The sequence below is a fragment of the Calonectris borealis genome, chromosome 1 (genome assembly GCF_964195595.1).
Source record: "Calonectris borealis chromosome 1, bCalBor7.hap1.2, whole genome shotgun sequence".
Lineage (NCBI taxonomy): Eukaryota > Metazoa > Chordata > Aves > Procellariiformes > Procellariidae > Calonectris > Calonectris borealis.
The window spans coordinates 8,780,652-8,806,542 of record NC_134312.1 but is presented as its reverse complement, the minus strand read 5'-3'; the positions used below and the strand labels follow the sequence as shown (position 1 = coordinate 8,806,542).

The 25,891-nt window shown below is 41.9% G+C and overlaps 1 protein-coding gene across 3 annotated transcripts in view; it reads left to right on the top strand.

Moving 5' to 3' along the window:
- The window catches only part of GRM3 (glutamate metabotropic receptor 3), a 112,468-nt gene that overhangs the window by 71,697 nt on the left and 14,880 nt on the right, over positions 1-25,891 (top strand). For all 3 annotated transcript variants that reach the window (XM_075144231.1, XM_075144238.1, XM_075144225.1), the window contains one exon: positions 4,802-5,657. In XM_075144231.1, coding sequence (XP_075000332.1) covers positions 4,802-5,657 — 856 coding nt within the window. The remainder of the gene's footprint in view (positions 1-4,801; positions 5,658-25,891) is intronic.

Genomic DNA, 25,891 nt, shown 5'->3' with positions numbered 1-25,891 from the left:
ACCTTTAAAGGTCATCCAGTCCAACCCCCCTGCAATAAGCAGGAACATCTTCAACTAGATCAGGTTGCTCAGAGCCCCATCCAACGTGACCTTGAGTGTTTCCATCAGAGGGGCATCTACCACCTCTCTGGGCAACTTGTTCCAGTGTTTCACTACCCTCATCATAAAGAATTTCTTCCTTGCATCTGTATACTCAGAAATCAGATTCACGTGTTTGATAGCTGTGCCTATTTCACAGCTCCTTGCTGGTTATTATGAAGCCATTTTCAGTGTTATAAACTAGACTGGCAATTTCCCACAAGTATTTGTACTGTCCCTGATGCGCAGGGAAGTAGAAGTGACAGATGTGGCTCCAACATCGTGAGAGGAACATCAGTCTCCTCTGGCACTGCCCTGGCCACTCCATTTGCAGGATTTGCTGGTGCAATCTGTCCCTACGGAGGGACATGGCTCACACTGGACTTTCTGTGACTTTTCTCCTGAATTCATTCTCCAAGGAGAAAAAAGTGTAAATACTAATAGTTTCTAAGAGGTGGTTCCCGAGGTACAGAGATGATGGCAATGCTGAGTACAGATACCGGATCAGACTTACAACCAATGATTTTATCACATCATAAAACAGCAGCGAAATTATAACCTTGACCCAGTTCCGAATAGTGATAAACAGCACAACAGGGAACATACACTGCAAGGTGTTGCATAACCCGACATTGAGAGCCAGCCCCACAACTTTGAGAGCCAATAAATCAACATTGTGACCAATGAATATGATGAATTGGTTATAATCAATTTTGCCTTAACACGCTTTCGTCAGATCTATCGTTATCTCAACCATTCGAGCCCCACGTTGGGTGCCAAAAAGGAACTGTCGTGGTTTAACCTGGCAGGCAGCCAAACCCCATGCAGCCGCTCGCTCACTCCCCCGCCCCAGTGGGACGGGGAGAGAATCAGAAGGGTAAGAGTGAGAAAAATTTGTGGGTTGAGATAAAGACAGTTTAATAGAACAGAAAAGGGAAAATAATAATAATAATGATAATGATAGAATATACAAAACGAGTGATGCACAATGCAATTGCTCACCACCTGCGCTGACCAATAACCAAGTAGCGATCGGTACTTCCTGGATCACGCCTACCATTCATATACCGAGCATGATGTCACATGGTATGGAATACCCCGTTGGCCAGCTGGGCCAGCTGTCCCAGCTATGGTCCCTCCTGCCTGTGCTTGGTAGAGCATGGAAGCTGTCCTTGACTAGGAGGGCACTTAGCAACAACTGAAAACATCAGTGTGTTATCAACATTCTCCTCATACTAAATCCAAAACACAGCACTAGGAAGAAATTTAACCCTATCCCAGCCGAAACCAGGACACGTGCTCATGTTGGGCAGCTCCTTATGAATCACTTGCCATTCTAGCAGCTGGGTGAGAGCCAGGTTGGCTTGGAAAGAGGACATTTTAGCACAGGAGAGTGGCTACACTAATAAACCCAGCAGCATGAGAGCAGATAAAGGTTTCTCATCACGCTGGAAGGTGACTACATGGACATGCTTTGTTCACAGCAAGCTGTGCAAAGCAGTTGTTTTAGGTTGCAGATACAGAACATCCAGCCTTATTTTCAAAGGTGCTAAACATCTGCAAACCCCACTGGTTTTGACAGCAAAAAAAAAAAAAACAGGCTACTACTGCTACTTAAGTGCCAACATATGGATTTCAGGCTGTAATTGTATGCACCACGGCTTGATTAAATTGCTGCCTGGAGCTTTGCCAAAATAGATTATTTCACTTAGCAAAAGCTGGATCTATACTGCAATTTTGAAGCTGTAGCACACATCCCAAGGCAGCACGGAGCTATGGTGTAGGTATGCCTCAGGTGGTTCAATCTCAGTGCACGTAACTCTGGTTCACATTGCACTGTCCTCTACTACACTGAGACATTGCAGAATAGACATAGCCTTAGATATCAGCTCCTCTCCTTAGATAACAGCTCCTCTGTTACCCGTGCCCTTATCTTGTTGCTCGTTTAACCAGAATCTGATTTTCAGAATCGTATGTTCAGATCAGCATGGATCTGAACTGTCTAGAAAAAGGGACAATTCTGAAACTGGCTGCATCAGCTAAATGCCTGAGACCTGAGCTCTTTTGAAAAATTAGTCCCTAAAATCAAGATGTTACAATATTCCAGAAAATCCCCCACTTCAGAATTTCCAGAAGAGTGTCCTGATCTGAATTAATAACAGATACAACTTCACTGAGCTCCATGATCAGTCGCAGCTCTCAGGGATGATTGGGTCACTATCCTCTATGATTAATCAGACTTTCTTTTTTTTATTATTTTTGGTCTATGAAAAACCTACCATCTGGACAGCATTGCAGTGAAGAGCGTTACAGCAAACAGCACTGCCACAGGAAAGCTTTCTTCTCCCCAGAGCAGAGAAGCAGAATGGCAGGCAGTTTGCAGGGCCCCTAGAAATACAGTGACCTCCAACTCTCAGGGCCCCCTTGTAAAATGGGGGTGTAGTTCTGTTTCCCTGCATATAGATACTTTTGCTGCTTAGACTAAAAGAAAAAACAATAGAAAACTGCTATATTTGTTAGGAGTATCTTTCTGTGAGCTGAAGGTTTGACTACATACTGAATAGCACTGCTTTAGCTAGAAAATGGACTTCTTTTTTAGCCATTTTGGGGGGAAAATGCAGAATGACACGTGTGCATATCCTTATTATGTTTTAGCTCAAATAAAATAATTCCTGCTAGAATAAATGGAGACAAGAATAGCAATTCCAGCCCACACAGTTCTGCAAGAAATGTTCCACAATAGATACACCGAGGACATTCTTATTACCAAATCAAAGTGCTCTTTTTGAGTGAGGACAGGTAAACCAAACCATGTGGCTACGCGGGCATGTAATCAAAAGTTACAAAGCCACAGAGGCTTAACAATGCTCAGAGCATCCATTGCACCTCAGTGACAAAACAAGCCTCTCCACCCACCCCGTTGCTTTAAAGCTGTTCATTTAAATCACCACAATGGAAATTAAATCCCATATTTCCAGTATAAGGCAGCTTAATGCATGTTACCACCTAGCAGGGAGCTTAAGGACACATCAGCTGTTTCCTGAGGGACAGTAGCTTGTTCAGGCACAGCACTTTCTGACCATGTGCCTATACCCATAGGCAAAACCGCAGGGCCTTAGCCAAAGCTCCCTGTCAGGATACTCCTTCCAAGCAGTGTAGAAGAGGCTTTACTTTGGTTTAAACAAAAATAAACCACTGTGAGTGGTTTATTTTATGAAGACATGCTTCAGCTCCCCAAATACAGGCACCTAGAGACCTGAGACGCCAGGGCATCCCGCCTCCTCTTCCCTGGGGCCGCAGAAGTACAGGAGGACAAGGGTGTCCTTAAGTTCCCTGTTCAGATAGCTCAGGGGCTGTGAAAGGCACTGTGCATGTATGGTTAGGCAGCAGAGTCTGGCCCAGACAAGAGATTACACCAGTTTACACTGGGAGACGAACCACAGCAAGACACCGGTCCAGTGTTTGCATTAAAGAAAAGACAGAATCTAAATCTATAAAATCCCAAGAGATACGGGTTGCTGAAAAGCAATAAAATTCTTTTGTTTTTTTTACCAGCCTGTCTATTTTGCTAGTGACGTCTGAGTCTCTAAAATTTGCCTTGTTCCATAACATTTTTTTCAAACCAATCCTTTGCCTTTGAATTCTCACAGACATAGTCTGTGGTCAGAGAAATATTTCGGGAAAATGTGAAAAATTAATTGATTGGGCAATTTTTAATAAGTTTCCCTTAAGAACCTCAAGTACACTATTGCTTTTCAGATGGTTTTATCAGGCTGTACTCCAAGATCAGCTTTACATTTAATTTACTGGACACAACTTCCATGCACCAAGAGCAGAACTCCAAAGTCTTCCTTTTGTCATTTAAGAAGCAATCACAGGAAAAAAATGCCATAATCTTTCTTCATTTCTTTCCAGATATTATCAGGAGCTACATACTATGAGAGTAGGAGAGTAGATTTGGGAATATTTAAGCAAGGGACATAGTAACATATGAAAAAAAAACACAAAGCCCAGGACTTTGGACAACATAAATCACAGAAGATGGGCAATTAGAGATTACTAAGAGTTTTTATTATTTACGAAAAGCTGTAGGTCAACACGACATTGTGCAGCACTTGAGGAGTACTAACATGCAACAAATATGCCATCTCAGGAGGACTGCAGTCAGAACAGCTCAGAAAAAACAGTTTAAAAGAGTAAAAAGTAAGAGGGGTGGGGACTCAGAGCTTGAATAAGTGGGGTCAGAAAGTTCTGTGAAAGGCCTGTACATGTATATCTGTGATATTTGCATAAAAGAGAAATTTATGTCTCATTTAGTTATCAAATACAATGAGTCTAGGAGAAGATGAATCACACTATGAACAACAAAGGCATGCAAATCCCCAGACCTTAGTAAGGAGCACAGGCTGAGACTGAAGTATATTGTCCATTTGTGTCAAATTCTCTGTTGGTTTAAGCAGACTCAGCCTGACAGAAATAAAACATCCATTACAGCCCCAGTAGGACCCTGGGAATTAACTGGGCAGGAGAACAGCTATTCTGCATATGCTCAGTGCACTGCTCTCACAGAGTATGTCATCAACATCCTCTATCAACACCCTTAATCTGTGATTGTCAGAACACCTCTTATTAAAAACCACTGTTTATGCCTTTCCCTAGATTTTTCTGTTCAGTTTTATAAATACCACCCTTTAAAAATCTGTCTTCTCCCGCTTCTCTCTAGGTGGCAAATTTGCTCAGACTCTTCCAGATCCCCCAGATAAGCTATGCCTCCACCAGTGCCAAGCTGAGCGATAAATCCCGCTACGACTATTTTGCACGAACAGTGCCCCCTGACTTCTACCAAGCGAAAGCCATGGCTGAAATCTTACGGTACTTCAACTGGACGTATGTGTCAACGGTTGCTTCAGAAGGAGACTACGGGGAGACAGGGATCGAAGCCTTTGAGCAGGAAGCTCGCCTCCGCAACATCTGCATCGCCACCTCTGAGAAAGTGGGCCGGTCCAACATCAGGAAGTCCTACGACGGCGTGATCAGAGAGCTGCTCCAGAAACCCAACGCCAGAGTGGTGGTGCTCTTCATGCGAGGCGATGACTCTCGGGAGCTCATTGCAGCTGCCAACCGCTTCAACGTTTCCTTTACCTGGATTGCCAGCGACGGATGGGGAGCACAAGAAAGTATTGTCAAGGGCAATGAGCACATAGCCTCTGGGGCAATAACCTTGGAACTTGCTTCCCATCCAGTTAAAGAGTTTGACAGGTATTTCCAAAGCCTCAGTCCTTACAATAACAGACGCAACCCCTGGTTCAAGGACTTCTGGGAGCAAAAATTCCAGTGTAATCTCCAGAACCGAAAACCACATAAAAAGGCTTGTGACAAGCACTTCACCATCAACAGTTCCAACTACGAGCAAGAATCCAAAATCATGTTTGTTGTGAATGCCGTGTATGCGATGGCCCATGCCTTGCATAAAATGCAGCGGACTCTGTGTCCAAACACCACCAAACTCTGTGATGCCATGAAGCATCTGGATGGCAGGAAGCTGTACAAAGATTATCTCCTGAAAGTAAACTTTACAGGTAACAACTTCTTTTTTGGTACGTACAGAATGTCACTGTAATTAATGAAATGTTCATTGGTCACAGTAAGAGCAAGATGGATTTCCAGTAGCATCTATTATCAAAGTTCAGACCAGGGTGGTACCCAGGCAAGGCCACTCCTGTCACAGGAAGGGAGAAAGAAAAGGAGGGACAAGGAGCGTGGTGAGAACCCTAAAAAAACCAAGCTTGATGCTCCTCCTGTTTCCAGCAGAAGGAAGAGGTGGAGGTGGTAACAGCTGGTCTTGGAAATGTTACCTACTTCCACACACCAACTTCCATTTCATTCACAGCCAGTTTGGCTTCAGCTGGACATGTCTGGAGGCCAATGGTCATTTCACCACCTGCTACACGAGGCAATCGCCTACTATGTCTATGCCAAGACTTGGCCTTCTCTTCCCCGTTTTTTTATGAATTTACATAATAGCTGGTCCCTGGTCAATGGCTAATGTCCTTGCAGTAGTAAAGCAATAATTCCTGCTATAGAACCAGATCAGTATAAAATATTTAAATATGTGGGATAGTGCCATTACCTATTTTACAGATCTTTAGGCTTGATGAGAAAGTATAACAATCTAGATTAAATATGTGCAGAAGGCTTGTGGAGAGAGAGTGGATGATCTGGCAGATATAAGCAAACGTCATGGGGATGGGCTGTGCAGCACATGACATCTCTGGTTTTGCCATCACATACGGCTGAGCTTAGATTTGTTATTAATATTACACCATAGCAAGGCTAAATCTACAGGGGAAACAAATGAAGTGTAGAGCATCGTGTCTTTTTGTTTTTACATGTCTAAATTTCTTCTGAAACATCTAGGTTGAGCCTGCATTTCTATGTATTATTAAACTGATATTCTCAGCTGACCGAGTTGATAGTAAGGAAACATCATGCTGTGCTTTGTATGAGAACTAGCTCCAAGAGGAATTGAAGGATAAACATGTGTATGATAGCACATACTCAGTCCCGAGAGACCCTCAATGATGGTACAACATTAATAACACTGGAAACTATGGGAAACTGTCGGATTGAACTTTTCCCTCCTTCAGAGGTCTTCTTAGCATTTGACTGAGACCTTCTTTAGCTACTGCTGAATACATCCTTAGAGCTTCTCTCACTCCCAGTGGGGTATGGCTGGTGTAACCAAGTACCCCACTTTCTTGGGTACATGTAGACATACTTCCCGGCGCACGCTGCAGAGCTCCTTGGGACCCCTGGTCTCCCAGCATCCTGCTAGCTGACTTGTTTAGAGCACATCAGGGCTTCCTGCAGTCCATATGCCTGGATTTCTTTACCATGGAAATCGAGGAGGGGCAGATTGGATGGGTCATGTCCTACATCTTAACTCATCCCTCACTCAGGAGGTGATTCAGGAGGACCCAGGAGCTTGGGCACGCTCTGGTAATATAGATTTGGTCATAAAGAAAAAATAATGCTCTTGGTGAGAGCAGCTGGAAATCGAGATGCTTCAAAACCTTCACCTGAGTGTTCCATGCAATGCAGCGGAAACAACGTGCCTGGCCTGAGCAACAGGATGCTTGTGCGCATCATGCGATTTGATGTCCTCCTAAAGACTGCTGCATCGGTAAGGATAGTCACATACCATGACCTATACAGATGCATAGGCAATGTATATATATCATATGTCATGCTGTAATTGCATTTGATTTATTTATTAATTTCATGTGTTACAGACAACAGCACAAGATAGAATGAATCAACCTTTTAGGCTTTAAACCTATGGAAAATAAGAACCATCATTTCTCCTCCCCCTCCTCACAGTACTTAATACACAGAAACAATTTTCTCGTTTGCCTACACTTATCCTTAGAGATACCTGAATGTCTTGAAATTGTCGAAATCAAAAGCACTTCCCAGATGCTGGCTCCTGGCAGACTGATCACAAGGGATGGCAGTGGTGTGCAATGTGCTTCTCCCCTGCCAGGGAGACACTTCAGGACAGTAACAGCCTACTCAAACGAGTAGGCAGTTCAGTAATTTAAACTTCAATTATTTTGAAACTTTTTCTGACACTCCAGGTATTTTTATGGGCTTAAATGCATACACTCTTAATAGAGCGCAGCTTTAGTCTGTCACTAGACAACCTTGGTTCCAGTACATGATTCTTAATCAATTTTCTATCATGCAGAGATTTTTTAAGCACCCAAGCATTTTTCCACTCAGCATTTAGACATAAAGTCAAAATAACCAAAATTATCTTTGACCAAAACTCCAGGAAAAATTTCATTTAGATACAGCCAGAAAAATTCATTATCATTTTGATTGAAGTATCTTTTATACTTTTATGAATTGGAAGTTGAAGCTGTTCAAGCTGGAAAAAATTAATTCAAAAGCTATCATTTTGCAATTTTGAAAATTCTTTGCAAGAAGGCTCTTTTTGGAATCAAATTAATTGTTTTAAAATCAACATGGAAATCTTTGAAACTTTGAAGAGCTTTAGTATCAGTTAATTTTCATTTCCAAATTAAAACATTAAAAAACAGGTCGAGTTCTTACCCAATGGCTTTGTTCCGTATATATTGTTCCTAGCTTACAGCATGATTTGCTCATCTCCTGTTTCTTTGTTATCAGTTCTTCCATTATAATGTGAATCCATGTTTTAATGTCAGTGATTTTTGATGTCAGAAAGCAGATGAGTGATTTTTATGTAGTGAGAGAATCAGCAAATCTCCCACGCCTTTTTCCTTTCAGAAAGGTGTGAAATGTTAATACATGCAAGTCTTGCCATTGATTTCCATGGGACCAAGAATTCGCCTTTGCTCTTTTCTGGTTGAAGAAAGTCTCTGGGTGTGGTGTTAATACAGCAGCATGGTACATTCGATCAGTGATGCTCTCATATTTCCAGTTCCAAATATGAGAACATATCCCCACTGCAGAGGGAGAATGGCATGGAAGCTATCAGCCCATCAGGTACCCTGCAACCAAGTCAGATTGGGAATTTTCTTACTTCTTTAGCCTAGGTAGTGATCCACACCCACCAACAGGAATCAGGCAAGAAACAGAACAACAGCGATAACCATGTCCGCACGCACACAAGCAGCTATTTCAGCAACGCCTCCTCTGCTGAAAGGCAGAGGTACAGATAGATGAGCCCTGCATGCATAAACCTGCAGCTTGCCATGAAAAAAACCCGACACACGGCCCCGAATGTATTTTCCCAGCTTCCAGGAATGATGGTGCATTTCAAACACACCAGTCTGAGTAAATGATAGGGTGCATTTATATGACTGGTGTGGGACTGTGCAATTTTAGACATTTACCCTACGCACTTGAATTAGTTTTGGTTAATCTCTGATTACGTTAGTGGAGAGGATCAGCACTGACAGACTGCAGTTCAGCCCACGTGAGGTAGCCCATGTGAGATATGATTTGCCCCTACATCTCTTGCTCTGGACTACAGATGGAGCACAGAGCAACTGAGATTGTCACTTGCCATTTAGCTGAAGGGCTGAAGTGAGACTCAGCACAGCAGTAATGGGATCTGTAGGGAAATACTCAGGGACCAGCTAACAGCAGGGTTGGAGTAGAAGACTGGTGAGGATTTGTGCACTCTCATACTGCCACTGCTGCTGACATGCTGTATGACAGGTATTAATATCTCTGGGGTCCTACTTATTTCTCCTTTTTCATTAAATTGAAATAACTCCATAGAACTGCAGTGTGGCACGAAGACAGGGTGAGATTTCATTCCTTATTGTCTGTGAGATACACCGAGCACATAATTTTCTTGCAAGTCAGTAACACGTATATGACAAATGTCTTGATATCCCGAATCTTTTCAGTAAGGAAGAAAAGAGATGCCTATGCCTGATTCCCACTTCCAGCAGCAGGATCTGAGAATGCAAAGCCCAGCCCCTAGATAAACACCCTCACTCCGTCTCAGTGCTTGTTTGGCCTTTCAAAGAGATATAGGCTGGTTCATCTTCTTGATCTTCCCATGCTCTTGATCTTCCCTCCTGCACTTCCACAAGTGCAGCACTTGGTGTTCTGAATCACGATGCTCTTCTGCTGATAAAGAGATGCTGGTTCGAGAGGCTGTTAGCTTGTATTACAGGCACAACAAAGAAGCGCTGAACAAAAGCAAAGGGCTCCATGGGAGAGAGCACAGAATAAACTCAACTTCTCGCCAGCACCCAGCCACTGCTTGGTGGAGGGAATGTGTGGAGGAGACTCAGGAGGGCTGTGAATTCGGGATGAGCCCCAACGTGAGGCAGAGCTCCACATATCCAGAAACCTCCCTCCCTCTGAGGGATAGAGGGGCCTGCATCAACCAGCTCTGCTAACACTTTTAGCTCCTTTAAGCCACCAAGATGGCACAGAAAAGCAGTGTTATCATTGCTCACAGCTGCTATTGCAAGTCGCACAACATTTGACATATGCCAGGACGGTGAACTCTAACGCAGACAGTGTGAAAGGGGTGTCCATCATTTGGGATGAAGTGGCAGGGTCCTGCACAGCTGTGCCCCACATGTTGCTACCTGGTGTAGCAGCTCCTCTGAGGCATTGGGCTCCAGGTTGGCCAAGGGAGAGGAAGGGCAGCAACGACATTTGAGGACTGGCATTAGCCCTGTCTGGCCCAAGGTTGCTGAGCTGGCTGTGCAGGATGACAGTCTTGTCACCCAAGGGTGCGGGACTGGGGTCCAGCTTTTCCCATTGCAGTTAGCAGGACTGATGGTATTGCAGGACTAAATCTGCTGTGAGTCTGGATCGTATGGGCAGAGGGAGGTTGGATTTAGGAGTGTATGCATGTCCACCTGTCTTCTGCAGCTTCCTGAATCTCCACAGCAAATGGCAGGAGGAATTTGGCTAATGTAGTAACCCTGGAGTATTAAAAATTTTAGGCAACACATATGTTTATAGTACTCAGTGTCTTTTCCTACCCCTTTCTTCCTCCACAACTACAAGAGTCACTGTCATGGCCCTCCCTGTATTATGTTCAGAAATCCAGCTCTTCTACAGCAAAGACTATATCATCAAACCTAGATCATACTGGGCAACATCCTCTCCTGTGGCTAACCAGGATGACTACTCAAAATGAGAAAAGGGTTGGAAGCCAGGTCTGATTTGCCCCCTTTCATCCACTGGACTTTATGAGAAAACTTTTATTCCTGCCTGGTCCTAAGTTTCTGTGTGGTTTATCTTCTTTCTTTTCTTCCTCCCCACTCTGTCCCAGTCAACACTCAAATAATATGAAGCGGGAACACAAACTCGCCTTCTCATTTACTCTTGAACACTGGTGACTTCTGTGGTGGGAACACACTTTCATAGAGCATTTCCATCGTAAATGTTCCACCCAAGTAGGAAAGAGCTTAAAAGTCATGGTCTGCAACAGGCAGATGTCAACTCACTTCTGAGGACAGCAGCATTGCACGCTCCCTGCTCTGGGATTTAGCCATAAATTCTTCCTGTCAAAAGTCTACCTCAAAGCTCAGTGTCCTGCCAGGCTTGCATGGAGAACAGATCAACAAATGATGCGTCTGCTATCACAAGCAGGTTACGGATGCAGACACTTCAAAGGCCAGGCATGAACTTACAGCAGGGAGTACCTGTCAGTAGATGTGCAGGCTAAAGCTAGAGCTCATAGCCCAGGCTCTGCAGCAGATGGCCCTGCTACTCCGTAATCTTACCCAATGAGCTCCTGCTCATCAGATCAGATCTCCTTCGCCTCCAGCACTCAAACAGTCATCTGTAAGGTCCTCCTGGCCTTCCTTGCGATGTTTATTTGTAAAATAAACCAGAACACAGCTTTCAGCTGAAGCTAAAACTTTCATGGGCAGAAGGTGTCTAATACCTTGTTAATCATAAAAGTTTTAAAAGTGTAATCCATTATAGATTTGTGGCCAATAAAACCAAGGAAAATGTAGAATGAATTCCACAAGATATTCATTAAAAATATACATGAAAAAGATGTCTAGGATTTATAAGAAAAATTACTGCCTTTTTCCTGGGACCACAAATGTGTCATAGCATTTAAAACCTTGAAAGCAGCTAAGGGACAGCCTCTGAAAGCACACTCGAGGCTTGCTGTTTCAGAGCAGAGGAACAGTTGAGCCTGCACAGTATTTTCCCATATTTCTCTCTATATTAGAATTACTTTGGTATACACACACACAGAGCTGTAGTGAGATTTTGACAGCCTGTTTTTCCTGATGATCCCCTCTACGTTCTTCTTCCTCCAGCTGCATCTTTGCAGACCTGGCTGCTGATGGGGATCTGCAGTTCCTTTCCTTTACGCAAATTTACCCCTCCAAGAGGTTCCTGGGCAGAAATCTCTGCTTAGCACTTCCTGAAGATTTTAGTATGTCCGAGAGAAGGGGTTAGGGTAGTGGAGTCCGGTTTCCACAAGTCACATGTATATATTCATGTATTTATGTACTTTGTGTATATACATGCATATTTTCATACACATCTATTTAATTGTGTATAATATAGAATCATAATATATAGAATCATAAAGTTAAAGAATAAATCAGGTTTCTAGGACCCTTAGGAGGTCTCTAGTGCAACCTCCTACTGAAAACAGGGTCAGCTACGTAATCAGACCAAGTTGCTCAGGGTTTTATAGATGTAAACCGGCTGAAATTAAAATACTATGGAACCTTTTCATCCTCTCATTTAGGTTTGAGGTATCACGATGGCAAACAATCCAGTCTGCACCCTGGATGTGTTGTGTGTCACACACTGCACCATGTAAGCTGGATACTTGGGCTGGCAGCAGGACACAGACATTGTCATCTCTAGGACACAACTTCCAAATAAAATTTTCATTAAAACTCCTCTTGCCATTATGGTAGGTCTGTGACCTACCTGTTAATGGTGTCTGTTATCTAGCCAGAGACCATCATAAAATGCTGGTTTTTCATGCTTTCATTTGGTACTAATTAACAGTAATTGGTCTGAGTGAGCAGGAGCAGAGATTAAACTGTGTTCTTGCCTCTTGAGATAAGCTCCAGCAGCAGAGGCCAAGATGTGCTGGACTATTGCTTCCCCATCTAATTCGGGAGCAAGGTACTTCTGCCTGCTGCCACCATGCCACCACTGCCTGCTGCCACCACCCTTCTGCCTCACCTGGGCGCTGAGCTCCCACAGACAAAAAGGTGGGAAATGCAGCATTAGCAAGACACAGAGCAGCAACAACTTTTCCTCACAGTCCTCAGGAAGACTCTGGAAGTGTGTTGCCCGAGTGTTGCCCTTGACCTTTACCCAGCTGGGTGCCATTCCTGGAAAGTCTGCAGGAACCACAGGCCAGCAATGGCCCCGAACTTCTTGTAGCAGTATATTTAGGTGAAAGTGCTTTGACATCGCTAAAACAGCAAATAGCTATCCATCTCAGTTTCCTTTACTTGATTATTTATACAACCCACCACTTCAGCTGAACTATGAAAAACTGAATACAACGTTAGATGGTCTGTGCCTTGTATGTAACTCATAGTCAGCTGTTTTTGTCATATTAATAATGTCGCCTTTAGGCATCTTATAAATCTCTAGATTGCGCAGCACCCATGCGGGTGTGTAAATGAGGAAGAGATTAGACACTGTGTTTATGGAGAAACACATGACTGAAAAACTGAGCAATGATTTTCTTTCAGATCACATATTTGAGAGACAGAAGGCTCGGTAACCTAATTTCTCTAAATCACAGATTTCTGTGCTTGCCTGCTGCCTGTTTTATAATAGTTATTATTTCATCTTTTGTTTCACTGGCAAATGTCGTGTGAATCCCAAACACCGAGGGTCTGCACAGTCAAAGTGCTCGGAGGAGCAGGAAGACTCATACAGCCTTTTCATCCCCCAACCGTGCACGCTCACTTTTCAAATCCCACTGGTCTCTACAACAGCGGGACAACTCAGGACATACCATGGGATTATATTATTATTCTTCATGCAGATTTACCTGTGCAAGGCATCCACACTTAGCTGAAAAGATGTCAGGTCTGCTTCTTTCTCCTTGTGACCTGGAAGAACAAGATATGTGAGAAAAGAGCTTGGTTCAGATTCCTACCCCTTATATTTTAGCATTTAATTTGTCTCTGAAAAACCAATGGGAGGAGCAGATTCTGCTCTATTACTTCCTATGGAAGAGCACTTTAGCACTTCCAGAAGTAATCTCAGTTAGTCTCACTTGCATGCTGAGGTGCTATTTTAGGGACTGAAAAAGGCCAAGGCTGTGCTCAGAACATGACCACAGCAGTGTTAATGAGGATGAGGACAAGGACATGAGAAGGATATTCCATAGGGACACACGAGGACAGTGTGACACATTGGGAAAATAAATTACTCTCTTGTGTAATCCAGGTGTGTCCTAGACTTCCAGTGAGTCGCCAAGAAAATTGGTCTTTTCAAAAGGTGGTGAAGAAAACTACGGAAAGTCACAAACCCAGGTGTCTAATCCCAAAGATAACTAAATGTTATGTTATTTTTTACCAAACCTCTATTTTTGTTGGCAGCTAATAATTATACTAGAAAGGCGGAACTGAAAGCATGATCTGCAGAAAAGTATCTTTTCTCCTGAAATAACCTTAATATCACTACATTCCTGGAAGACACCTTTGCTTCATCCAGTAGAGCACAGCGCAAAGATATTCCCAGCCTAACACTGACTAAATGGGATCTGGTACCAAACCAATATAGCTGCATTAATGTGACGCTAACCTTCAGCCCAGCCTGGTGCTGCAATCTAGACATGGATCTTGCTCTGAATCCTACATCACTTCCACGTAGCATATTTCAGGCAAACTTGCCACAAGCCGACTGCTGGACTTGTACTTATTAAACCGCAGCCCAGATAAGCATGTGAATTTATTTCAGCTTTCTGCAAAGCCTGAACTATTCCCTTCCATCTTGTCGCTGCCCATTTCTGATACTTAGTCCAGAAAGAGCCAGCTCAGTGACAGTCACATTTCTCTATCTCAAAGGGAGAAAGGAACACAACCCAACCTCAAAACATCTCTGGTGTAAACTTTACACTAACACGCATTTCTCCCAAATATTCACAACCTTTGTGTAAATGGTCTCATGAATCAAAAGAAGTACTTAGAGCAAAAGTTTCAGAGCAATGACTGCAAGGATTTGCAGATCCTATCACAAATTTACCTTTCTTATCCATGCAAGGGTTTGTGAGTATTTTTATCAAAAAAATTACTCAGGCCAGTAGATCACACCTACCTTCTAAAAGCGAGTTCAAAAAGCAAGCAGACATGCACTTTCATGGAGCAGAAACTCCTTTTACGTATGAGTAGTCTTCACAAACTGACCTTCTACACAATTCCCATCAACTGCAAACTGGGTGGACCTGGCAGACAAATGTGCTAAAGGGTGACTTTCATTCACTTCCTCATCTGTTAGAGCCATGTTTCTAAACACCTCTAAAAGCATCTCAGAGAATGTCTGCTTTGGCATCACTGCAATATTTATGGCTATTTTGTTAGCAGATACAGAATATAATATAAAAAGATATTTCATTGCCGTTAGCTGGCTGAGTCATTTTCTTTTGTTTCCTTCTTCCTGCCATGAAAGTGTATTTTGTCTGAGGATATAACAAGTGAATACAAAGAATATTAAAATTCTTCAAGGAAGGGGGAACAACGCACATATTTATGCACAGGGGTATCAGAAGCAGAGAAATTTCTAACAAAAATGTCCACAAAATCCTAGCTGTAGCATGGCTTAGGCACAGGAGTGATCCTTTGATTTGCTTTCTCACCCCTTGCTCCAGCCATGGAGCAGTAAGTCAACATCAACTCACCTGCTCACTATTGGCATGCAAAGGAGTTCAGCCCTAAGCCAGAAATGACAATATCTTCAAATATAAGTCTTTAAAGGTATATAAATTATAAAATAATTACCAAGCTCATTAAGTTGGCTTGTAGGATTTCCACACCAAAACTCACGATCTCCTTAGTGCATAGGAAGAACAGCAAAGAGCCAAAAGCGGTGGTGGTGTGAATGGTGGTTGCAAACAGCCAGTAAATAGAAAGCAGAGGCTAATGTGCCTCACACTCTGAAGGCCCCTGCCCCCTCAGTCTTGCATCCACTTTTCATCTCCTACAGTTTTGCTTTTCTTCTTACAAGCCCATCTTTCTACTTGCCAGTATATGAATCATCTCGTCTCTTCTTGACTAATGGCACATATATATCTAGCACTTTTCCTACAGAAGAAATTCAAGAGTACTTCTGAAGGCTGAGAGATATTCACTTTCCAAACGTGTACGTGCAATTGCTCCTCAATTCAATACGGGTTTCATGCAGTACATTTTTCTATTTGCTGCTATACACAGATTCCAGAATATTTGATGGACAACAGAATAAGCTAAGGCAGCAATTCCTTTGTACGTATGAAATATTTAGCACTTTTGCGGCTGAAATACGAGGCTCAGCTAAGAAAACACTGTAGTTTTAACCAGGGAAGGAATTGCACTGTGCTCAGTGGAAAAAGGGAAACTATCAGTGTGAGAAAGATGAGCACAGCCCAGCCTTGAACAAAGTCCTCACACAGAATGTACGTGCCACAGAAATCCCGTGTAACTCTGTAGCTGAGAGCGCATGGACTTTCAGGGTGGACTGTGATTCCTAACAGCTGCGTCTGACATCACTTTGACTCCGTGACTCAGTATCAACCACACTGTCGTATGTTGGATCCTGTTGGATCAGGAAACACACACACACACATGCACACACACACTCTCACAAGAGCACTCAATTCACTGTTCTTTACAATTCGGATTTAACCCAATTCTACAGTAAAAGATAATATTTGATGTATGATTGTTGAATTTGCATTAGCAAAAAGTGAACAGCAAATCAAAAAGCAGTGACCTTTTCCTATGGAAAAGGAGGGAGAACCTCCTGGTGTTTAGGCAGCAGCACTGATGAGTTGCAGCATCCATCACCGGGTGCAGTCCCAGAGTGATTCTTCTCTCAGTTTTCCCCTTGTTCCTTTTCTTGCAGAAGCCGTTACTGTCCTTGTAGCTCCTTGTTATCTCTTTTATCTTTTCACCATACACAGGATGTTTTACATATGCTGGATACATGTTCTTCTTTCTATTGATTGTGCCCTAAAAACAACCCCCCCTTGTTGCCAAGGTTGAATTTCTTTAGCGATCAGTAGCTGACTGTATGTAGCTCCGGAGCCTCAAGCATCTTCCTGTGCTTCTGCTACAGAACTCGCCCGCTCTCTCCATGTGGGAACACTTGCTCTGTGGCCCTTTATCCTCTACAGTAGGTCTTAAATTTGCTACAAAACACTAGAAAATGCTTGATCATACGCAGAACTGTATGGGATGGGTTTGCTGTACTCTTCTAGTCTAAGCAGCAATGACATAGTTGCCCACAACTGCAGAAGGTTGTGCTCTTGAGGTCCCTTCCAAGTCTATTCCTTTGATCTAAATAATTATACATCATGTACCCCTATAAATAATTTTTACCTATAGTTTCTCTGACAGTAGAGTTTTTCCACGCTATTTATCTATGGCCTTGATGGATGAGGCAGCTGATCACTGCTCCAAGATCTTGAAGCCAGGTTGGTAGCAGAGATTGGCCTGTGGTGCCAGGACAGACCTCCACCAGACAGTGGCAAATAAGACACTGTATGAAGCTGCTATTGGGAACTGACAAAAATGTGCTGAAAAACTTTGTTAAACTTCCTCTATTACATTTGCACATCTATTTGTATAAATAGCAAATGTCTAGTTAATGGTCCAGTAACTGAAAGAATAAAAAGCCCATCTTTAAAGGCTCTTTAGAGAAGAAAATATCTCAAGTCAGATGGAGGTTTGAGGCAGTGCTCTTAATGTCCTTTCTAGATCTCTGAAACACTTTATCAGTCTAAGCCTATCAATGTGTCTCTGCTTCCACCATTAAACAGGCAAATAAATCAACATTTTCCTTTTACATTTTCCCCTGAGGTCCAGTGATTGCTGTTGCTGTTGCTGAACTGATTCAGTGGAGCAAAACATTAGCAAAAACGATTCTGTGCTCTCAGCTTTATCTTTTCTTCCTGCGAGCAGAAGAATTTGCAAGTATTAATAGGACATGCAGCTTGCATGTTATAGGATAATGCACGCCAATGAACACTGATGATGTCGGGAGAGGTGACGTGCTACCTTTGCAGCTGGTGTGTGATATGCAGGAATAACCAGCCAGGAGTTCTTATCCTTTATCTCACTATCTTTTTACTGAAATTCATTGTCGTGAGTAGCCCACTTTCACCTGACTCAGCATTTGTCATACATGAGATATTCTCTATTGAATACTGACTTAACCTGTCATTTTAGTAGACGTGCATTTCTAGCCATCACATTATTATATGAAAATAACTAAAAGGAAAATCCAGACTCAAACCTTCACAAAGGAAGATGAGTTACATTTAATGTGTGTGGTGGGCCTTACTGAAAGCGTTAGTTTGATGATTTCTCCATCGGTGACCAAAATTCAAGCCAGCCAGCTTTCATATCTTCTTTGACACAACTCACTTTGTAGTCTAATAACTGGAGAACTACCGATGGAGGAAGCTGCCCACCTTCCTGACGGCAACTCGGTTTAGCCAGAGCCCACCTTTGGAGGTGTCTATTTCTCTCCACAGATGATAGGAGCTCTGTAAGAAAACTCCACTCCCAATATAGACACTCTAATTAAGTTTAGGTTAAAGAAATATAGGCCACTTTTTTCATGCACATATTATATTCACAGAGAAAAGTGATCTGCTCCAGAATCTTACACCATAAGATGTGTGAAACCTTTACATTTCCAGCTGAACTCCAACTCTTCTTTGTCTTCAACCAACATTATGTCAGATGTGCCAAATACTATAACTGAGCTGCATCATATGTCTGAGCATAGAGATTTCTGAGTGTGTTTCACCGTAGCATTGTTTTATTCCAGCGCTGAAGTATCCTACAACTCCTTTTTTTCCACAATATTTTCAATCAATTTGAGCTTCGGTTATTTCAAAAAACAGTCTCCTTAGAATTCACTACTTATGGTTTTATTTTCCTACTGGAAATACAATTTCATTTTGCAAATTACCTCATTATTAGCAATTTGTAGGGTGATTGCTGAGAGTTTTCAGTAGCTTCTTAGCAAAAATAATAGCATAGAGTCATAAGATTTGTAGGAAGAGGCAATACCTTTAATACACTGCCCACATATCTAGAAAAAAATGAGAAGCTTTCAGCATAACATCTCTTTGCTGTATCTTGTCTTGCATCTTGATCAGACCTTGTGTTTCTAAACTATATACTTTTAAAGAAGCTAAAAAAAAGCTCTCAGCAATTACTCTGCAAATAGATAGTAATAAGGCTGTTTGCAAAGTGAAATTGTGTTTCCAGTAGGAAATAAAAACCTGATATACTGAACTCCAAGCAGAGCTGTTCCTTCAAAATAATTGAAGGTCGAATTTAGTGAGCAATTTTTCTGATGACCTAATGAAGTGACCTTGTACCTGAAAGCTTGTGCACTTCTTCCGTCTATAGACTAGTCTCATAAAAATACTGCCTTTCTTATGGGCTTGAAATTTCTTGAATCTTAGACCATCACAGCTACAGTATTACTACTACTAAATAATAGCATTGCATTTTAAGTAATTAAATCTATGTCAGCCCACCTGATCTGGGAGTGTCTTCATATCAAGTCAATTAGGAAATAACAGCCAGAGGGTCTATTTCATGGTTCATTTGGTTCTGATCTCTAAGGGCAAACTATCTAACTAAATTATTCAGAGCACTGTCTGGAAACACCTCTCTAATCCTCAAGTCCCCACAGAGGAGATAATGTTTTAACCAACTTCCTTTAATATCTTAATAACTGAATCTATTCATATTTCCTTCAGGCTGACAAAGAAGGACAAAAAAATATTATTAGGTATTCAACACTTCCTTAGCCATCAGCTATTATATTCTGGGGGTGGAATTAGCACATTGTGGAATGGTGCCCCCAAAAAGAGAAAGATTTATGCCCCTGTGACGTAACCGAGTCCCTCACTTAGTCCAAAAGTGGATTTCAGCAAAATTAAAACACAGCTTCAACTTCTTTCAGCTGCACCCCAGATGTATCGAGAAGAGAGGGTTAAGGCACGGCACCAGTTCCCAGCACTGAGGTTAAATGAGAATGTCCCTCACCCAGAAATCCAAATCGGACACAGGGAGCTCATAACCCCGGGACTGGCAGAAATTCCCAACTAAAATCTCAAGCTCTGAAAGCAATTTTAGTGTTCAGCAATTGGCAGATAGCTCACCAGCGAACCTTTTTTTTCTCAGACCAGAACGTTTCAGGAGATGCCAAAGGCCAGCCCCGAACTTATAGTTCCAGCTCCCAAGCTTTTGTGTTGTCACCCTAACAGTGGCCATAATTCTTCATAATGCGATTGGGTTCCCCTTGCTTCTGTTTACAAAATAAGTTGTTGGCCTGAGGGAGGAGTTAGGCAGTTTAAAGTCATAGTTTAATTTCCTTTGTAATTGCAAGTTGATTGCTAGTATAAATTACCTTGCATGCATTTTGGCCCTTTGCCAGACATTTCCTAAAGTGGATAATCTTAAATTAAAAGAGTGATATCAATCAAAAGGCATTGCTATGTTGGAATCTCACAAATCATTCATATCAATTACCAAGCTGGCAGACTTACTAAAAAAAGAAAAACACCTTGGATGTTTTTCCATGAATGCTTGATTTATTTTAAAGTTGGACCAATGCAACTTTAACCAAAACATTTCAAGAAATTTTCTTAATTTCAGGGATATGTTTTGTATTTTTAAGAAGAAATATAATGACTGTAAAACATTTACATGCTTTCTGCCTTCCATGTCTCAAACTCCGAATCCTTTAAGGAATCAGTAATCCCCTTTCTAATTCTTTAAATTTCCTTTAAAAATAAGAGTGATTTCTTAATTTTCTTGATGAAGGGTTGTATCTTAGCATCTAGTTCATTCTCCCCAGTTCCTAAAGACCACACGTATGTCCAAGGGCCACACAAGCGAGAGGACAACATGCACCTGAAAATGTAAAACATTATTCTGGAGGCAAGCATTTCACAGGAGAGGTAGCTAGGGAATTCTGTGTTCAGCCAGGCTGAGGACAATGACAAGCTGAATGAATTCTTCTAATCTTTTGGACCCTTTTTAGTTTGTTTTGCCAGCGTCCACACTAGTGTTCTCCTGGACTGTTCTCTCCGACAGCCTCCGCAGCAGTCACAGCAGCCTGTGCAGACAACTTGCAAGAGACAGCCCTTCGCAGGTACCTTGCAGAGAGCTTGTACGAGTGGCTGTCACTTGGCTTACCAGCTGTGAGCCTTTCTGTTCCAAGTATCTGGGTGATATTCATCTCACCTAACTTCAAATACCTATGTTGTAGATGTATCTTAGCTAGTCACTCTCATATGGTCAGCAGAAAAAAACAGGTACAGTTCAGCTGAGACATCCTGGATGCCTACTCTAAGATGAACCCTAGAAATACCCATTGTCTTTTGTAGGACAAAAGCTTGGGATAATTAACTCCTATGCAGATATCCGTGTGATAGACCTTTGCAATTAGGTATGGGGAACCATTTCTGTCTCTGACTACTGCAAACCCTGTGGGGGTCTATGACGTGTTAAAATTCCCTACAGCAAGCAAGCTTCTAACCCAGGAGAGGAGCCACAGAGCTGAATGGAAAATCTGTAGACATGGATAGGAAAATTACATTTCTAGAAGACTAACCAGGAGTGGCCATAGTCAAATGCAATCCTGTGCCTGTCTCACAAAATGACCTTACACTGCTCATGTTTCTACACAGTTGCATGTATCAGGCCTCTCCATCATACCCTGCCTAACCTGTTTCCAGGTAAAGCTGAGCCTAGGGATAAGGCATTCACAGGTTTGAGCACGTTTCTTGCATGAGAAGAAGCCATACTGCGTATAATCCAAACACATCCAGAAACGATGGTGCAGAGGTTACACGTGACTTGTCTCTGTGAAAATTGATATTTTAAGCCCATTCATTATTTATTAATTGTGGAGAGGTACAATCTAGTGACACTTCACTCTGAGCATTCCCTATACTAACTTTTAAATTGCCAAATTTCAATGTCCCTTCTGCCAATCAGGTGTGAAACCAGCTGCGTTATGCTGAGATAGAAACAAGAGTGGGTGCATCAGGTCTCCATTACTCGGTCTGAATGTTCAGCCAAGCAGAAATAAGTCACTTTAACCTCAACAAACCATATCTAGCTAAAAGTAAAAGAAAATGAAAAGATATATGCATTCTCAGTGTCCTTTGTGATACTTTTCAAGATAAGGCATCATACACACAGATGAGCCTGTTGGACAAACACACCATATCCCGTTGTTATATTATTATCAAGGCTCTTCCTTGCAGTGCTTTAATAAGGCATTGCCCAGGATATGTAACAGGAAGGAGTAGGGGGCATTAAAAAAACATGTATTTTTCTGTTACATAAACAAATGCCTTGTTTTTCAGTCTTAAATCAGAAGTTCAGAGTTTTTGCAGCACCATCTAGTGAGACTAAAGAGGTTTTACTCAACTTTTCAGAAACTCCAGCCTGTTCCCTCGTTACATTTGCATTTCTTTTTAATCATGATCTCCTTATAGTCTATTGGCTGAAAGTCTTTCGGGCCAACAAGCTGTTGAAGAAGGTGCCTTTGGTGCACACAATAGTCCTTTTTACATTTCTTTCTGAACTGCATGAAATCCTACAGCTTTGCTGAGCTGAAAAACCGCAGAGCTTTCATCAAGCCTTGTTATTAATGAACTGCCTCCTAGCAAGCGAGCTGTGCCTCTGATCTGTACCTTGTTTTGAAAGAATACACTCTGCAGGCAAAGAACAGATGTGTGTTTTATTGGATATGAGGGATGTTCTCAGATGTAGGCACACGTGTCGTCATTCCTACCAGGAAGTGTTGCAGATGATATTTTCTATAAGACAACATCTATACACTCAGCTCTGTGCCAGACACATGCAAGACTCTGTATGCAAGATATCCTTCCTGGCCCAAAGATGTTGCTGGCAAACAAAACTCGGTCTGATTCCAAGCCAGTTAAGATGACGGTCATCTTTTCCTAAGCTGCCCTGTTTCTTAAAAGTTTCCCTGTGCCTAATTAAAACTGTTTTGTTTTCTTCATCTACTCATCCCTGGTTAAAAAATCCTGGAGTACTTTCACCCAACTGAGCCAATGTGCGGAATCAGAAGCATTTCAAAAAAGATTTCCCATACCACTTCTTAAAATAATGTTTTTGACGAATAAGAAAATAAATACCCCGCCTTCAGAATTTTCTTTCTGAATTCTTTCATGTCACCAAGAGCTGTACATCACTGACACCAAAAATAACAAAGATTCCAAATGAAAGCAACTCACCTGTTTCTAACAGCACCTAAGCACGTAAGTTATGTGATTGTTGGAAAAGATGATCCCACTGTAGGAAGGTGGAAACAAAATTACATAATTCACTATAAAAAAGCTATGATGTTATTTTATGTTCTTATCTATATCTGCTACCAAAACAGTTGTAAGACGACACAGTTTTTCCTCTCTTATCTGAAGCTGAAGGCGTTTGTCCCCCACTTACACAATGGCATCCTCTCCTCCGATAGGATTTCTTCAGTGAGCCGATATAGGCGGGCTGCCTGCACCATGGCTCCATAGGTTTCTGTCTCCTGCACTCTGTATACCTGAGTGTTTCTCCTGTTGTGATAAATGTCACTGCTGTTGCATCTTCATTGCTGAACTGCTGCAAGCTGGAGCACAAAGCATCACTGATTTATCTTTAAGTCACTTTTAATTATCTTTCCTTTTGCTTGATAACTTCTTTTATAGAATTTCTCTTGGATAACCTTTGCATAAGGATAATTCATTTCATGAAGTGCAAGGGGAAGAGAAGATTCAAAGATACTGCTCAAAGGAGACAAAGTTTGTATTGTCATTCAGATAGCCTCTTAGCTAACAGCACGGGTAGACCCAGAGAGTCTTGTCTCTCATCTCCCAAGGGACAAATCCAAAACAGCTTAGTTACAACTCTGAAAAAGACCTGCCAGAAATACCTGTTATAAAGAGTGTAGGTTTACTCTCAAAACTGAAATTTAACTACAAAAAAATTCTCAGTGTGACTTATGACATGGCTTGACATCATCTCTGGGAAAATATGCAATACGCAAAAATTATTCTTTTTACTCTAGAACATAAAGTCCCGCTTTCTTATGATATTACATTCTTGCCTATAAGCATCTTATTTTTATGATTATTATTAGATCATGTTTTCTGAAAACATGACTTTTTGGAAATGGTTCTACAGGATCTAGAATATGTTGATAAATATCAGTTAAAATGCCTTAGTTATTTTATATGTAATCAGTGAGTTTATTAATTGCTGCCACCCAGTGGTCTCATTTGTAGGCTTTGGCTCACCATACTATAATTTAATACATCATTGTTTGGTTAAATGATTTCATCCTTTCCATCTGAAGGAGTGTGATTTATTTTCCTCTATCAGCAGCCACTAAAAATGAATGTTTCAAGCTACAAGCTGTGGCTGACTTAAAAACATATTGTCCTGCAAATACCTCTTCTTCATATTTATAGCGTGGGAATAGCCTCATGGAAGGCAACACATACATAAGCTTCAGGATAACTATACGTGAGATTATCTGCTTTGCCTTCTGGAAATACCTGCAAAGTCCAAGGCAAATCCTTTGCTCTATTTAAATGATAAATATTCTATCAGAACTAAGAAGTTGTTAAACACGTTACATGGAGGGATCTCTTTCCTGAAAAGTGCTGATATTTCTGACCCTCACTTGCCCTGGGGTACTCGTGCACTTGAAGTTACGCGCTTGACTGAAGATAAGCCATGCAACCAGTCTGCAGTTTGTCTTGCCTACCTGCGGTCCACTGGTGCCAGGAGAAGTCACGGGCTCTCAGCACACCTCAGGAGCGGGCCTGTATAACACTGAAGTGAATAAATTGGCTCTTAAAACTGGGCTGCTGTGTTAACAGCTTCTACAATCTATATAAGTGTTATGAATAATGAAATAAGACACTGGCAATGACAACACATTATTGAAGAGCTGTTAAGTGCTGCATTATGAATTCATTTTAATGCTGCTCCTGATGAGAGAGCTTGCATGCCTGTGCGTGAGGAGGAGGAGGCAGAGAAGGGAAGCTCCTTAATATCCTTCTTGTTGACCTATATTTTGAATTTAGCTACCTGTTCAATTTAGAGCGTGTTATTTCCAGGAGGACTGGCCATTTGGGGGAGTGTTATGCTGCCCTGAATTTTTGTGCACTTAGAGGTCTTTTTGGGCTAGCCAGCAGTGCAACTAGATGCCAACAGTGAAGAAAAAGAGAAAATAACCCTCTTACACATTCCTGGGTTATCCAGACCTCATCTGTAATCCTGCAAACCAAGGCTGTCCACCACTGTTGTTGACACAGGTGAGGTGGCAAAGAACGGGAGAGGGCAGGGATAAGAACAGGCAGAGTCTTGGCTCAAACCCAGAAGGGACTATAGGTGGGCGTAAATTATCTTCCAACCTTGCCCTAAGATAAGAATAAAATTGGGAAAGAAATGCACTCCAAGGCCCGCACCTGGGGAGGTGCAGGTTATGCATCAACCCTCCAATCAGGGTTTCTGTGTCAAAAACCACTGCCCCTTTTACTGACCTTAGTGGGAGTACTGCAAAATAAGGTAACACTCTGAAGGAATAAAGGTGAAAGAATTTGACCTCAGTGTTTTATAGAAGCTAAATAAATCTACTGCAAGAAATCCAAAGTATCTGGAGGTTGAAGTGGAGGAAGATATTACATCCTTATACGATATTGCTCATGCTCAAGCACAGCATGGGCACAGATGCAGGGAAAAAGATTTATTCCAGCAATGACAGTGGAACCACTTCTGTAACCAAAGACACTGGGGAATGAAATCACCTTTATTGCTCATCAATGGCAAAAAAAAAACCCTTTTGCTTCCTGCCTATAAAGCTTTTCACCTTTGATGCTACAGCAAACGACCAATAAATCACATGGTAAATGAAATTTCTTCCTACATTTTTAATATTTCTTCATTCCCTGCATGAGCCTCAGCTGGAGGGAGAAACAAAAACTCTCCAGAGCTTACCAGTTGGAAGTGTTACAATATTGATTTCACAGAAGGTCACAGATCCAGTTTGTGGTTTTTTCATCTATTCCCCAAACAAGATATAGGACCAAAGC